General features: G+C 44.0%; 2 protein-coding genes across 17 annotated transcripts in view; one reads left to right on the top strand and one right to left on the bottom strand.

The window, feature by feature from the left end:
- ARSG (arylsulfatase G) overlaps positions 1-15951 on the top strand; it is a 122521-nt gene that overhangs the window by 5077 nt on the left and 101493 nt on the right. The window contains exon 1 of one of the 16 annotated variants that reach the window (XM_083598796.1): positions 11270-11392. The exons of the other annotated variants lie outside the window; for them this stretch is intronic. The gene's annotated coding sequence lies outside the window, so the exon portion shown is untranslated. Of the gene's footprint in view, positions 1-11269; positions 11393-15951 lie in introns of those variants that run through there. 16 annotated transcript variants of the gene reach the window in all.
- On the bottom strand, positions 592-15615 carry SLC16A6 (solute carrier family 16 member 6). The gene is made up of 6 exons (XM_083598810.1): positions 14365-15615; positions 10803-11044; positions 9276-9419; positions 8372-8500; positions 6050-6877; positions 592-4271 (listed from the first exon to the last, which is right to left on the bottom strand). Exons 2-6 carry the CDS (start codon positions 11035-11037, stop codon positions 4033-4035), a joined length of 1575 nt encoding a protein of 524 aa, XP_083454936.1. The 5' UTR covers positions 11038-11044; positions 14365-15615; the 3' UTR covers positions 592-4032.

Raw genomic sequence — 15951 nt, 5'->3', positions numbered from 1 at the left:
GCCTCATGTAGAGATGCTCTGCATGCATATCTATCTCTTCTAGTACAATACTTTTTGACCGGATGATACATGACAGATGGCCATCTAACCTTTGCTTAAAAACCTCCAAGGAAGAAGAGTCCACCACCATTTATGGGAGTCTGTTCCACTGTTGAACAGCTCTTACTGCCAGAAAGTTCTTGCTGGTGTTTAGATGCAATCTCTTGTAACTTGAATCCATTCGTTTGGGTCCTAGCCTCTGGAGGAGAAAGCAAGATTGCTCCATCCTCCATGTGACAGCCCTTGTTATATTTGAAGATGGCTATCATATCTCCCCTCAGCCCCTCTTATCCAGGCTAAACATACCCAACTTCCTCAGCCATGCCTTGTAAAACTTGGTTTCCACCATTTATCATCTTGGTCTCCCTCAGTTTAGATACTATGTTGTGTTCACGGCAGATCAGATTTCCAGAGCTACCAGAGCTCGGGCCATTTGTGTGTTTTAGTGTTTGTGAGATTGCCGTAGGTTTTTAATGAATAAAACTTGCTTGGCTGAAAGGCACGGGGGAAGATGGAGGAGTAAAGAGGAATTATTAAACTGAAACATGAAGGTTGATTTCTTTAAAAAAAAGTTTATTGCAAAATTCAGTGTTTGGTAGCACTTCCAGAGTTCACTAATTATAGCACAGAACAAACCAGCAATCCATGTTATAGCCTGATTTTGGATCTTTTGTGCACACAAATATGCTCTTAGTCATGCTAATATAGTATGTACTTGGAACAATAACTTACGATGTGGTCAGTTATACACATATTATTTAGTAATGGAAATCCTTGTACAAAGAAGATACAGTAGAACCTTGTTAAACTGCAGGACAGCTAGGTTTCCCCCACAAACACAGAATGTGCTCCTTAACCGTTTTATCTTCAGCAAAGTTGTAACAGCAAAAAGTACTGTACTGAGGTCTTTTATTACGGAGATAAATTTAGCCAATTTAGTATGTTAACTTCTTCTCTAGAGGTATAGTGACAAATAATTCATAAGGTAAGCTTGCCAAATAAATAAATAACACATTTTGCAAACGCAAGTTTCACGTTTTGTTCATTTACTTGCTAGTTCCAGGAAAGTGACCCACCTCCCCGTTGGGGATGGTTCATGTCTCCCACTTGCGGCCGCAATTTATCAAGGTTCTGCTGTACATTATAAAGTGCTGAAGTTATTCAAAGCACACTAAACTGCAGTTGTTTTCATGCAGTGAGGGAGGAGGGTGGATTGCAAAAGCCACTCCTAATGGTAGAGCACCCTTCCCCATGTTTTTTTTTTTGGGGGGGGCAGCTTAACATCCTGAATTGAAATGACTCGAGTGGAACATACTTCCAAATAAGTATGCCTAGGTTTCAGACTGGTACAGTGGTATATCCGGTTGCAGATGGGATCTGTTCTGGAGGTCCGGTCGGATCCCAAGGTTTCCACAACCTGAGGACCCCTTCTGCGCATGTGGTGAAACCTGGTAAAATACTTCCGGGTTTGCCGCATGTGCATCCCGAAGTTTACGTAACCAGACGGTTACGTAAAGGGAGGTACGACTGTATTTCAATGTTAAGGACACTTAGCTTGCAAGTATATTCCACTCTAAAGATCAACCAGCATCTTCGTAAATGGGTTTGAACCTTAAACACATTGAAAGTGCAAGGACCTCAAAAAATGTATTCGGGTGCCAGTGGTTGCTCTCTTTTAAAATCGGATTGTCCCTCACTCATTTCTATGGCTGACAATGCATAAGCATCTTAGCGGAGCAGTCAGCATACAATGCCACTTCTACTGAAATACTGAAACGCATTTGAATCTGTACTGTGTGTATCCAGGACCAAAAGAAACATTTTTATATTCTCATTTTGTCCCCCTGAGTTGTCTCATTGACAAAAAAAATTGCGTAAAAGTGGGACAAGCAAGCTTGTGTTACCACTGATAGTTATCTATTGAGTGTAAGTGAATAGCTGACATGTTGCCTTGTTTAATCATTCCCTTTCTTTACACATAATTGACTGTTAATGGGAAGCAAACCCAACTCTGCAGCCAACTGAGCATCCAGGGTGGTGGCATAATCATTTTTAGGACCAGTTATTTGATGCGTGTGGCAGCTGTTGAGTACACTTGTTAAATTTAAAATAAGAATTACACTGCAAGTTTCTTTTTGCTTTAGGTTCTCTCTAGTGATCCGTGTGCAGAATTTAGCTGTTGTGAACATTCACAAACACATGAGACGCCAAGGCCCAGTTCATAACGTTTGGCTCCACGTGATCCCCGGTGTGCCTGCTTAGGGGCTCATAGCCCAGTGTGAGTTGCATGGAGTTGATGATTGCCATGTGTGTAGTCATGACTGCTCAATACAGGGACCGCTTTCAGTCTTGCAAATGGCAGAACTTTGGGCTATATGACACACACACACACACACACACACACACACACACACACACAGTCAGTGCTTCCATGCAGCTCAAGGCCCCATACAAGGCAGTGTCTGTAGGCTTGAGCATGTCTTGTACCACCTGAGAATGTGAAACCTATATACTTTGGTGCAAGCCTGGCTCAAGCCTACAGGTGTAGGGAGACTCACTGTGAAAGCTGAAGGTCTGCTTCACAACATACAAAAAAAGAAAAGGAAAGGAAAAACAACCAACATACAGTAAAAAGAAGGTATTGTCTTGAAAATTCTCTCACTAGATTCAGCAAATCGTTTAACCACTGGGTTCAGTTTTACTCAACAGCTGGAACTATGATTCCTGTTCAGGACTGAATTCAAGAACAGCATGTTTGCGTGCCTTGTGTTTTTGTGTTTTAAAATAGTTTGTCTCGAAAAGAACACATAACACTGCTACCTACACCTTAAAAAAACCCATATCAATAAAGTTTTACAAAATATCAATGCATTTAAAATACCTGTGAAAAGTGTTAACCCCCTACCCCCCCCACTTGCCCATACAGACATTGTCTAATAGTCTTAAAATAAATAGGTAATTTTATTTTATATTTAAAAAAATGCAATCAAGTTGGTTTATCTAACTACCAAAAGAGAACATGACATCAGCAGTGCTCAGAGGGAATCCCCACTAAATTTCAATGAGATGGGAAATCCTAATGAGGGACCAGGAAGGGCTGGAGCAGTAGTCTTTTGCCCTGCCAGTTTGGGGGTAGAAGAGGACCATTTTGGGGGAGGGTCTTTTTGGGTATGCAAACTCCAGAGGGGTCCAGCTCAAGTCCCTCTCTGCAAAACAGGCCAATTTAGAATCCAGTAGATCCATGTCTGGCCCAGTTCTACCCCAAAGGGACCCTGTCCAAACTATAAGTGAGCACAGGATTCCAGCCCTAAGGTTGCAGTTTGTATGCCCACTTTTAAATATGCCCTATTGAAAGCACTGAAAAGTTCTGAATAAACATACACAGGGTTGGACTGTATAAGCGTTAAATCTGGAAAGATAATGGTCCCATGAAATATCCACAATAACTGGCCATAAAAATAGAATAGTAACCTCCAACTTCCCAACTTATATGAAGTTCAAACAAGTTTTAAAAACAAAACCCTGTTAATTCTCTTCGAAATATCATTTAGCTCAACCCCCTTTACTCCCCCCATTCTCTGAAATTAGTATCTACTCTTTAACCTGATTTTAAAACAACTAAAAAGTTCAAAATAACTTGTTTTGTTACAAGATACATCCTTGCTCTTTGTCTAATGCAATAGTTGGTTTCTTCCCCGTGATTTTGGAATTGGGAATACGATAGCTTGAACCACAACTTCATGCTAGATAGGAGTGCGCTTAATGGAGGTCAATGGGGGGGGCATCAGAATTTGAGGTGTTTATACAAAAAAACTATCTAACAAATCTTTCTGAAAGGGTTGATAGCATCTGTTCACATTTATGATTTTGCATTCCCTTTAAAGTGTAGATTTGAGAAGGTGGATCAGGGCTGACGTGCTTTGCCCCCCCCAATCTAAACTCTGTGTGTGTGTGTGTGTGTGTGTGTGTGTGTGTGTGTGTGTAAAAAAATATTCAGGCCACGCTACCACTGCTTCTTGAAGAATCCTCGTTTTTTCCAAGATCAGGCTCTATAAAGTCTTCTGGTACATCCTGCAAAGGCTTTGACACATTCTCTTCTACTGGGTCCTTCTTCCTTTGACGTGCCTTCTTGCAAGGCCTCACCAAAGAAAGGAATATGGCAGCCAGCAGCATCCCAGCAGCACAAGAATAGAATGCAGAGCTATAGTTCTTTGTGGTATCCACTAATATACCTGTAAGGGTGAGAGGGGGAAAAATATATATTGAAACATCATGTCAAAAGTGCGTTTTGTACAAGCCTATAAAAATCTCTTTGTATAAGTTCATTTAAACATTTTGCAAAGTAGTCCAGAGCTGTAGCTATGGAATGCCTAAATGAAGTTTGAGGATTTTATGCAAGAGTAATTTAAAGGAAGATACTAGATATTATTATTTACTATACTAGATGATTTAAAGGAAGATACTAGAGGAAAACGCTGAGGGAGAAGTGCCACTTGTGCATAAACAACATCTCTCCTCCCCCTGCACATATCATTAACAGTAATGATGATGATGATAAATAATTGTACCCCGCCCATCTGACTCTGGCAGCATCCAACATATCCAAAAGCATCTTAAAACTTTGCACTTCTCTCATGCCATATCCCTTCATTTGCAGGGTTAGAGTTCTGTGGGTAATTTCTAAAGCAAAAAAAAAAAAAAGTATACTGCAGCCACTACCTCCCCCAAATTACTTAGAAGATGGGCTTGCAAAAATCACTGGAAAGAATGACCCTTTTGACTAAAGTACTTCCCAGTAAGTGTACTCTGGATTTTTGCCCATGATTTCCTATGACCTCAGGCTTGTAAACAGTTTTCGGAATGTTGTTGCAGTTCCTGAACTGCAGTTGTCAAGCGAGCCTTTTGCAAGCAAAGGTAATTAAAAGTCATTCTTAAAAAGAGTATTACCCCACCAGTGCAAGGCTTTCCATGCATGTTGTGGTAGCTATTAACAACCACATAGAATCACGGCTGTCTAGGATAAACAGGTTTTCTTAAGGAAGAAGAAACTACTTAAGGAAGAGACCCCCCCCCTTATTTAATGTCTACTTGGAATAAGTGAAACGACCCCTTCCTGTCTTTGTGTTGTTGATAGCATCTGTCTTTCAATCAAATGTGTTAGCTGATGCCCTTCTCATAAGCCTTTTGCATCATTTAGACCTTTCCCCTTCAAGGAGATGGAAGGGCCCCCCATGACCTATCCCCTCTTTGTTCTTTGCTTACTTGCACTTGAATTGAAAACAAGAATGGCCTTGGGCAGTCACCTTCTCACCTGATTGTCAATTCCCACCATAATTCTTCTGAGGAGTAACACACAATAGAGATTCTGAAGCACGTTGTAAATTAAAAGTACTATACAGTCATATCTCTTGTTACGTTTGCTTCAGGTTACGTGTTTTCATGTTGCGTCCCGTGGCGACCCGGAAGTACCAGAAAGGGTTACTTCCGGGTTTTGCCGCAAGCGCAGATGCGGCGAATTGCGACCCGCATGTGCACAGGTTGTGTTCCTTTCATGTTGCGAACGGGCCTCGGGAACGGATCCCGTTCGCAACCAGAGGTACCACTGTACTAACAACAACAGTGCCAGCAGTCAAGTTGTCTTTTGTCTGTCCTTGGAGATGGCTGAAATGTGTTGCGAGGAAGGGTTTTCTTTTCGCTTAGGTGTGAGCTACTTAGTCTCCAGCGAAAGGTAACCTGGATGGCAGTAATGAGGCTAATTTATTTAAGGGTGCTGATGGCAACTTGGTTTTCTGGAAAATGTGCATGTGCTGTTGTGTAGTGTCTTCCAAGATGCAGCCGTTTCCTTTCCAATTGCTCACCTGCTAGTCACTGTTTTCCATGAGTGCTCCCACATCTCTCTATTGCTCTCGCCCTTAGCTCACTCTAGTTGTTTGAAAGCATTTGTTCCCTTTCCCAGTTGTTACCTAGCTAGAACAGAAGTTAAGAACAGTTGGGTGCATCTCATTTTTACCTGCAAGGGGTGGTCCAGCCAACCCTGATAAACTTTGAATAAATACGTAAACTCCCGCAGCAGAGGACATCTTCTCTATGCCGACGACGTCATCTTCAGCCAACATAGGGATGTGTGTGCCTGCCACTGTCCCAAGCATGAACCCAAAGTAAATGCTACATATCATTAGTCCCCAAAAATTGTATGCAAAAGGGAAGGCAAAGAGGGCAATATCCAGCAGAATGACACAGATGAGTTCAATGTAAATTTTTCGGATAGGCTTTTTGTTGAGGACCCAGCCGGCGCTGATTCTGCCAAAGACCTCGGCAATTGCCATCGCTGAGAGTATGTATGCGGAGTGGTCCTTGTTTATTCCAAGGCTCCTGCTAAGTGGAATGATGTATAGGGAAGGAGCAAAGAATCCCAGAGTAGCAAATAAACCAAAAAGTGCATAACAAATAAAGCCATGGTCTTTCATCACAGAGAAGTCTAGGAGTTGAGGTTTTGGTTCCTTGGCAGGGATGCTACTAGCTTCTATGAGCACCTCTGTGATTTCCTTTGGTGGTCCCTCGCTTTTCAGTTCTGATTTGGCATCTGCAGGCGTGTTGCGAGGTGAGGTAGTTACTTCTACTCCTGAGTCAATGGAATCTATGGAGGTGCGTGTCTGTTCATTTTCAAGCATGTATTTTGTCTCTCTCTGCTCTTCTGCTGCCGACACTCTCACTTCTTCCTGCACTTTGATTATGATGGGCCGCAGCAAGAATCCACAGGCCACAATTCCAAGCTGCAGTAGACCAACAAACAGGAGGCTATGCCTCCAGCCAATGTGCTCCTTCAAAGCAGTGATAGCTACAGATAAGAAAAAGTAAAACACATCTTTCACTGATTGAACAGGAAGCTCTGATTTACAAAGGTAGAGGCTCAAGTTTTTAGGGTCAAGTTATGCCCAAACTTGTTCATGGTGTCTCCTACGCACTTGGCTCAAATATTTGGGACCAGCTTTGGCAGTATATGAAGCAGGATCTAAGATATAAGAAGAAGTTAACGAGGGACAAGGATTCATGCACCGCCTGGCCTCCATAGAACAAGCCATTTCTCACATATGCTATGCAGGAAAGCAGGGATGACACAGTACATATCAGCTCAAACTAGGCACAGACACTGTCTGCTTGTTAGGGGGTAATCTAGTGCAGAGGTCTTACTTTCTCAGGTATGTTAACCTACACCTTCTGGAGAAAGAGATAGGGAAGGTATCTTTCTCAACTGCATCAAGATAGAAGGCAGGCTCTCCCTTATTCTACAACACAGCTGGAGATGACACAGTTTAAAAGCAAAAGGGAGTTTTTAAAATGGCAAAAGGACTAGGAGAAAGCACAACTTATCTTAGCACGTTTGAAAAGGCTTGATGTAATCCAGCTTTTTGAGATCTCAGGTTTGGGATTTCTCAAGTGAGAAACCCTCTGGTTTCCATATCAAATAACATTTCATATAGGCTCTGCATTATTCCAAGGTAGCTGGGGTTAGCGCTTAGCGCTAATTTTAGCTTGGAAAAAATTGTACTGGGAACCCACCAGATTGTATGTCATCGGGTTGCTATGCCCTTTAAAGTTTGTAAAAATAGTGCTAGGCTGAGAATGGGGGCGTAGGTTTGCCAGTGGTGGTGGGGGGAATAGTCTGAATTCAAATCTAACAACCAGCAGGATAGAACATAATTACAAAGATGGGAATTTTGCATTTTCTCTTCTGCATGCTTTCAAGATATAAAGGTGCTGTGGTTATATTTATCCCCCATTCTCTGTTCCCAACAATGTATTTTGGCACCTCCACACCTGTGACTTTCCAACTGACTGTTCCTGGGAGTCCACATAAGAGTGGAAAGATGATTTGGCTCTAGCAAAGGACCATGCATTCTGAAGGCCTAACATATATCTTCTCTTGACCAATTTCCTCCCAAAGATGTAACAGTTCTTTAATGGAGGTACAAGGATATTAATGATCTGTGCTTTGGTGACTTGATATTCTGAGACTAACTGCAGAAGGCATTTTGGCTTCAGATAAGAGTTCTCTGGATTCCTGGCAAGGCGCAAAATGACCCACTGAACCATTATAACCTGAACTTTGGGGAGCCTCCACAACCAGCTCAGAATTTGTGTGCTGGAACTAGCTGAAGGGGTCCAATTTCCTCTACACCACCATGCCCAATCCCTGGATTAGATGGCCCTTAATCAAACATTTGGTGGGAGTAAGGTCACACCATTAAGCCAACTGAGCTGTTTTAACATGTATTTAAGATTCAAGTTAACATTGTGATCATGGGAAAATCTCAGAAGGGTGTTTCAGTACCTGGTGCAAAAGAGAAGACAGCAAAGCATTCTCCTGTGGAAGCTACCGCTGTGACTAATGAACGCTTCTTGTCAAAGTACTGTGACAGAATGGTGACTGTAGGCAGAAAAGCAAGGCAGTATCCTAAGCCTATAAATAAAAGCCAAACAAATGCTATTAGTGCATGACAATAGCGGAATTGCAGACATTGGATGAAACCATTTCATTAGTGTGTGGTTTTTTTAAACCACTCACTCTAGACCAGGAGTCAGCAACCTAAGGCCTATGGGCCACAAGCAGCCCACAGGGGTCGTTTAACCGGCCTACGAGCCACCCTGAACCAAGCTGCCTGGTCAGCGAGTCCATGCGCTGTGCTAAACCGTGCAGGGACTCGCTCTTCAGCGCCAGAAATAGTGTCTGTGAATGTGCAGACACCAAAAATCGCGTCTGCACAGACGCAGACCCCGGAAATCGCATCTGCGCACACGCGATCTGGCCCATGGAGGTATCTCCGCTGGAGTGAACCGGCCCAGGCGAGGTAAACCTTGCCAACCCCTGCTCTAGACGTACCACCCACAATTAGTGATGTTGCTTGCTAAATATTTGCAAAGTTGGCCATTTCTTATTAACAGCAAGCGTAATTTTTCAAGCTATTTGAATGCATCATACCAGGCTTCTGAGTGAGGTTATCTGTTTAGTTCTACCCATCTATGATACTGTTAATAACAACCCAGGGAAGTTTTCATAAAGCCCAATAACTCCACAAACCCAACACCCACCAAGAATTAGTATTAGGAGGTGGTTTTTGCAAGATTTCTTGGCCATTATGAACCTGGAGGACTTCCAGCCCTGAATATAAAACATTTATCTTGGGGGGGGGGAGATAACTGGCAATTTCACTAGACGATGGACCATGTTAACTTACCTGAGACTATGCCAATGGAGATGTACATTTCGACAACTGTGCGTGCAAAGGAGCCTGTGACCATCCCAGTACTGATCAGTAAACCTCCAATCACCACCACCAGGCGATGACCAAAACGATTAGTCAGTACTGTAGAAAGAGGAGCTGCAAAAGAGGGAAACGATTTTTTTCCAACATGTACCTCTTTCAAATTACAATAGCGACTCTCATCATATGCAATAAAAAGCTTTGCTGGCTTTTTATTATATTACAAGTGGCACTGTAGTATTTCTCTTGCATAAACCATGGGTTGGTGTTAATTTAAAAACAAAGGGCCTAGCTGCTATTTCCTTTGTAAAAAAAAATGCTTTAGTTTTAGGCAAATTCCAGGTTGGCAGAGCCCCAATTAACCCCCGGCAGACCTTTGTATTAAGTATGAAATAGCTGACACCATGTAGGTCAATGTTCCAGTGATTCAGTTTCAGTTCCATATTTGCTTTTCTTTGCTTTTCCAGAGGACCAGTAGACAAGGGCTCAAGTGAAATTTGCCTTCTGTCAGTAAACTTGAATTAAACTACCATACAGAGCAGATGCTAACACACATAAATTGAAGGGAGACTGTTTCCCAGAAGGCTAACTAATGTGATTTAATTAACTCGAAAAAACAACTGTTAATGTCAGAAACAAGCCTTCATTGTTCTGGTCCCTTTTTTCAGACTTATCTTCCCCTAACCAAAGAACTGGTTTGATTGAGTTGCCTTCTTGGGATAAACACTAAGGAGCAGTGTCTGCTGGGAGGAGATTCCTCTATTCTAGCCACACTGAAACCAGCTTTGTCCTTCGCTTTAACTCTCCATGCATTACAATGGTGGAGGTGGAGCAAAAGTATATTGTGCCCAACTCTTAACACTACTTTCTACATCTTCTCTCTGATTATCTTGCCCTCTTGGTCCCTTCCCTCTCTTTAACATTTCTTTCCTTTTCTGCTCTTACAGAAGCACTTCTAAATCCTTGGAAGTGTCACAACTGACCTTGAAACTTAAGCAAAATTGTGTTTTTATGCATCAGCTCTAGTTGTTAAGCCAGCCCTATAAATGAGGGGAGTCTGAGAAACGGAGGCTTTTAAAAGTACTCTGTCTGTGTATGTAAACAGGGTGTCCAGTGAACCTCTGTGTGCATTTTGCTTGTCAGTGTTTGCCAACAATTAACATAGTACGTGGGTACCATACATACAGTTTCTTGGTACTTATGTAGGACTGCGATATATGTGCAAAATTACAGCCGTACAACCACACGATCCTAAGAGCCCAGACTTCTACAGTGTGAAAAGGGATAGCTCAGTCAGTAGAGCATGAGATTCTTAATCTCAGGGTTGTGAGCCCCAGGTTGGGTGAAAGATTCCTGCATTGCAGGGGGTTGGACTAGATGACCCTCATGGTCCCTTCTAGCTCTACAATTCTGTGCTTCTATGAAATAATAGGTAGGCATGCTTCTCTTTGCATAGGGACCAGGCTCTCAGTTTAAACATAAGATGTGCTGCACGCTCACCTGTAAATGTTAGTACAAAAACGCATATTGAGATAATCCATGATATCCTGCTGTTGCTTTCATCAAAACTTTCCATTAGGTCTATAAAGAAGACTCCAAAAGACTTGATAATGCCGTATGTCAGGGCTTCCACAAAGAAGAAAGCAAAAGCCACAATCCAGCCCCATCCTCCATCAGGCACTTTAGTATAAACATTGGGAGCAAGGCATGACATTCTTGTTGCTTTGACAGTCATTTTTAACCTGGAATGACAGGGAGAGACAGAAACAGAGCGAGATCAGCACATTTTCTAAGAACATCTCATATGTCTGCTTGGAAGTAGGCTTACTCAATTCAGTGGGGCTTACTTCCTCCTAAGCATGCTTGGGATCACAGACCTTGTTACAAAAGGTAACTTGTCTTTTCCATCACACAGAGATTTTCTGCTGCTTTGGGACCGTATCCTAATGGAAACATTTCCCTTTTAGGATAAGATCGAACTAGTTGAATCAAGAATCAGAAAAATATGTTTCATCGTAAGGACCAGCTGGTTCCATTTAAGAACAAGCAATTAAGAAGCAGTCATCTGACTTAAATACAGTGGAAAGGAGGTAATTTAGTGAAAAACCCATGACAGACCCAAAGGCCCTGTGAAATTTCACAAATGCTGTGAAAGGGTTCTCCCAAACTTGCAGTTTTGCATTGCATAAGCAGACAGATGGCAACCCCTAGAAGGGACTCTGCATTCCATCCTTCCTTCCAGACTTGAGTTCTGTCACAGCCCAAGCCTATCTATGATTCTAGTCAGCAGTTGCACATGCTAAGGTTTCTGGATGATGTTGATAAAGGACCTACATTGAGCTGCTTGGTGTTGACTCCCAAGACAACAAAATCAAGCCAACTTGTTTCTTGTGCTGCTGCTTTATATAACTCAGGTTTATTTGGATCCAGCTAGGGACTTCCTCATTGCCATCTAGGTTTTCTACATATTGCTAAAACTTTTGAGGTGACTATTTTTTAAAAAACAAAAATAACTATGCCACTATTCTGCATCACATGCATCCACAAGCTAGGGAATTCAGACACACTTGGCAAATCTCCTTCGTCCGTGTTAGAAACTCAGATATATGAGTAAATCTCCAAAGGGCACCTTAAACCTAGGTTGCGGTCGCCACAACAGAATGTCTAGGAGCCATTTTCCTCCAATGGAGTTCTTTATTATTAATAATTTCATTTCTATATGACTTAATATTTTAAAGAAATAATCTCAAAGCAGTTAAGAGAAGAATCTTAAGTAGCACTTTGCTTTCCCCCATATTTATTTACCTTCTTAATTTACATAGCTGCCCCATAGCAGAAGTACTCTAGGAAGCCAGTGTGCTATAGTGGTTAGAGCGTCCGACTAGGACCTGGGGGATCAGTTTTCAAATCTCCACTCCGTCATGAAGCTCAGTGGGTGATTCTGGGCCAGTTTTGTGGACAAATGTAACCCATTTTGTGATCATTTTGCTCCCAGGATACAATGCAACCAAATTTGTTTTCAGGGTAGTAAATATATTTTCAGAATGATCTGCAGAGACACTCGCCATAGAACAAACAACCCTACAATTAACTTTCTGCATCTGGCCAGGTAGTCATAATTGAAGGGGGGGCTGGTTCACTGATTTGGGATTCTTCAGTAATTTACCTTTCCTCTGAATGCCCTTAAGCTGTAGTTTCCTAGAGGCAAGGTCTGGTTTGTGTTATGAAATATTGGGGAGGGGGGTGGAAGATGTCCTTCAGCAAACCTTCATCTTGCCTCAGCTCAACAGCTAGCTTTTGTTCTTATCAGTTTTACTCATTTTAATTACTTAGACAAGTCTGTACATGAGTTTTGAAAACAATATCCAAATGCCCCCATTGTACGGCAAGTTCTGCTATACAGTTATAACTGTTTCAAGTTTAACTGCATATAATATGTAATTGTTTATATATAATATATATTTTATCTTCTAGTTAGTCTAATTGTAATGTATGCAGAGTACGGTGTGTCTAAACCATTGAGAGTATCTTCAGTGGGTTTAGTTAGACATACCTTCATTTGCCTAAGATTGGGCTCTGTTGATTCTTTTAGTGGTAGTACTGAAATATCTAGTAGGTTATTTCAGAATTGCTTACGGAGAGAATTTTAAATGCATTAAAACATGGTCAGCAACTATCTGAAACATTATTTTTTAGTAACTTAAGAATGAATAATATTATCTTTTAAATGAATCCCACTGGCGTTGTACTTCTTTCACCTGGAGACTGTAACTGGGCTGTAGATTGGAGGCAGTTTTTGAACTTGAGTTTGCAAGAACCAAATTAAAGGAAGATTATTTTTTATCCATCAAATCTAAATATATTTCAATGCCACCCTGTAATACATCATTAGATGCAAGCCAATAAAGGTATAGAATGCTTAGTAATATGCAAAGAATTAACTAGCTAGGAACAGCAGTTGCTATCTCTAGTAAAGCCTGCAGTGCGCAGGTGCTTATGAAATCACAGGACAGGACAGTCTATGCCCCAATGATCTCATGTTTGAAGGAATCTGAAGCCTATTTTTTCAACCACTCTGTGTAAAATAAGAGCAAGAACTCTTTTCAAATTGCAGTGTTGATGCAAACTGGCTAAAAATATCAGTCCGATAAACCATATCAAGTAATGTTAGCATTGCAACAAATCCTCTGAAATACTGACTTGCAGATGAATTTTTCATCATGTGGGGCAGAAGGAAAAATACATTCATGGACTGCATTTTCGCTGTGACTGTGTAACGTGCTTGGCTATACAGAAGTGAAAGGCAATACACTCCGGTGCATCTGCAAGGCAGGTCTGGTTTTGAGAAAATACACTCTCATCTCTGCCGTGCAGGACAGGCTTAGATACCAGTTTGATCCGCTTCTGAGGAGTACCATACTGTGAGTCCCATTGAGGGCATTCCAGCCTCCTGCTGCTGCTCAAGCAAAGACCCGACTACAGCCTGGGTAACAGAACTTAAGCAGCATGCCAGGCAGAATCAGGATAGGATGATGCCTGCAGAATTTGCAGTCAGAGAGAGAAGCGAGGGAGACACTTTTGGTGCCCACGTTGCACCATGCGGTTATCCTTAATCCAGTTTAAAGCGCCTTGATACCTTGTTGGAATGCAGAGTTGTCCAGGTCTATAGCATCGCATAAATGACCCCAAGCTAAGTTTCTTTAAGGAGGGGTGGCCAATGACAAGAGACCACACTATTGTGTGCAAAGAGGTTCCTCTGGGAGAAGGGGAAATGCTTTCTTCTGAAGGGAGAAAAAAACCCCAGCCCCCTCCAACCTGAAGGGATATGGATGAGGAAAGAGCCCATCTACTTTCCTTGTGATGCAGGAAAGCTAAGCCCTCCATATGTCTGCATCACTTTGCACATCACAATTTAGCGGGCTCCTTCAGAAGGGGCCACATAGTCTCTCTCCCCCCCCCTTTAAAAAAAGGTATGTAGTATCAAATAACGTTTAAAAAGAAAAAGAAAAAGCTACAGCAGCAAGACAACCAAACTTCAGTGTCCAGAAGAAAAGCCACTTACCGAGTCGGTAGATGCTGCAGCTGCAACTTGGGCAGAGGAAACGGAGGAAGGAAAAAAAAGATTCCTCCCCGAGCTGCAGAGCAGTGCAGCTTTGGCCTATGACCCGGTCAGTAACATGCTGAGGTGGCCTGGGAGGAACACGCAACCCTTTCTGCCGCCTCAGCTTCGAGACCCCTTTTGGAGAGGGTGGAGCCTGCGCCTCGGACAGACCCTCTTCGCTTCGGCGGGGAAGAGAGGAGCAGGTCGCTGCTCCCCCACCCCCCGTTACCCGACGCAAGGCTCTCTCCGCCGGTGCCAAGGCTGCCCCATGCCCAGCGGGGTGCACCGTCCGCGCCTAGCTTTTCGAGAAGGGGGGTCCCTGTGGGGCGCCGCTCCTCGCCTGCCTGCCTGCCAGCTAGCTAGCCAGGCGGGCTCCCTCTTCGCACCCCCCACCTGACTCTCCTCCGCCCGGTCCCTCTTGTAACTGCGGCAGTGCTGCCGCTGTGCTCGAGCTCAAGCTTTTTATACCGGCTCGAGCCGGTCTCCGCCGGCGGACCCGGCGCGCGCGGCAGCAGCAGCTCAGCAGCGCCATGTGCGCGCCGGGCCCGGCTTTGCAATTGCAGCGGAGGAGGGGCGGGCTGCTGCTCCCGCGTGCTCCGAGGGGAAGGCGGGGCGGCGCAGAGGCAGGGGCGCGCGCCGGGCGGCGGCATGGGGGTGAGGGCGAGAGGCGCTTCAGATAGCGCGCGGGCCTCTGCCACGTCTGCTTTTATGTCGCGCCGCTTTCCCTCAGACCCGGCGGAATAATCTTATTTTTAATTTGCGCCGCGGGCGTTTGAGGCTCCTCGTCCAAGTAGCCCCTCTCCACGAGGCAATGCCGCTGCCTGAATGAAGGCTTTTCCTGCCACTGCCTCTATTCCCCCTTCCCCCCAAAAGCGGAGACATGATAGTCGGCCGCCTCTTCAGCCGAGTATCCTGGAGAAGGTTGGGGGCAACGGCTGGAGAGCTCGCCTAGCCAGAGTCCCTCACTAGAGCCACCTTTATGTCCTTTCTCGAAGTTCGTGAGACTGGGCATCCCTGCCACCCTCTGGGGAATGGACATCATCATGTGCCACCTCCTCTCTCGCCCATAATACGAACTAACATTCGCCCCCTTTGCTGTGCCCTGTGAAGGATGCTTTCCTGTCACCGTTGATTTTTCCTCCTCTCTTGGAGCCTTTGAGGGGGAAAGAGGGGATTCCGCTCCCTAACTTCGCCCTGCTGGGTCTCTGGAGTGAAGTGTCCAGTTCGAGTATTGCAGGGATCGGTGTGCTTAAGGCAGGAAGCAGAGCCACTCCTTCAGCCAAGAGGAGCGCGCCCGGTTGGCCAAGTCTGCGCTGTAAGGTCCCTTAAGGTGAACTGCGCCGCAGGCAGGCAAGGCAAGCAGCTTTCTGCTCGCTGCAAGGCTTGCAGTGCAAGCCGCCTGGAATCGTCTTCTTCCCCGTTATCTGCACGGATTTCTTGCTCTCTCCCCCCCCCCCACCGCGTGTTCTGCATTTCCCTAAGAATGTGCGCGCGTGTACATCTTGTATCTGGAGGGTCGGGACTTGGGAGCCGCTCCGTGCGCTCCTT

The sequence above is a fragment of the Podarcis filfolensis genome (assembly GCF_964270895.1).
Source record: "Podarcis filfolensis genome assembly, chromosome: 2".
NCBI lineage: Eukaryota > Metazoa > Chordata > Lepidosauria > Squamata > Lacertidae > Podarcis > Podarcis filfolensis.
This window is presented reverse-complemented; position numbering and strand designations above follow the sequence as displayed.

Bases quoted from the DNA above. Each gene is read 5' to 3' on its own strand.
- SLC16A6 (XM_083598810.1), bottom strand. From the start codon at position 11,037: ATGACTGTCAAAGCAACAAGAATGTCATGCCTTGCTCCCAATGTTTAT. The intron at 8,501-9,275 runs GTAAGTTAACAT...TTTTATTTATAG, and splicing joins CTCCATTGGCATAGTCTCAG to GCTTAGGATACTGCCTTGCT. The intron at 6,878-8,371 runs GTACTGAAACAC...TCTTATCTGTAG, and splicing joins TGTCTTCTCTTTTGCACCAG to CTATCACTGCTTTGAAGGAG.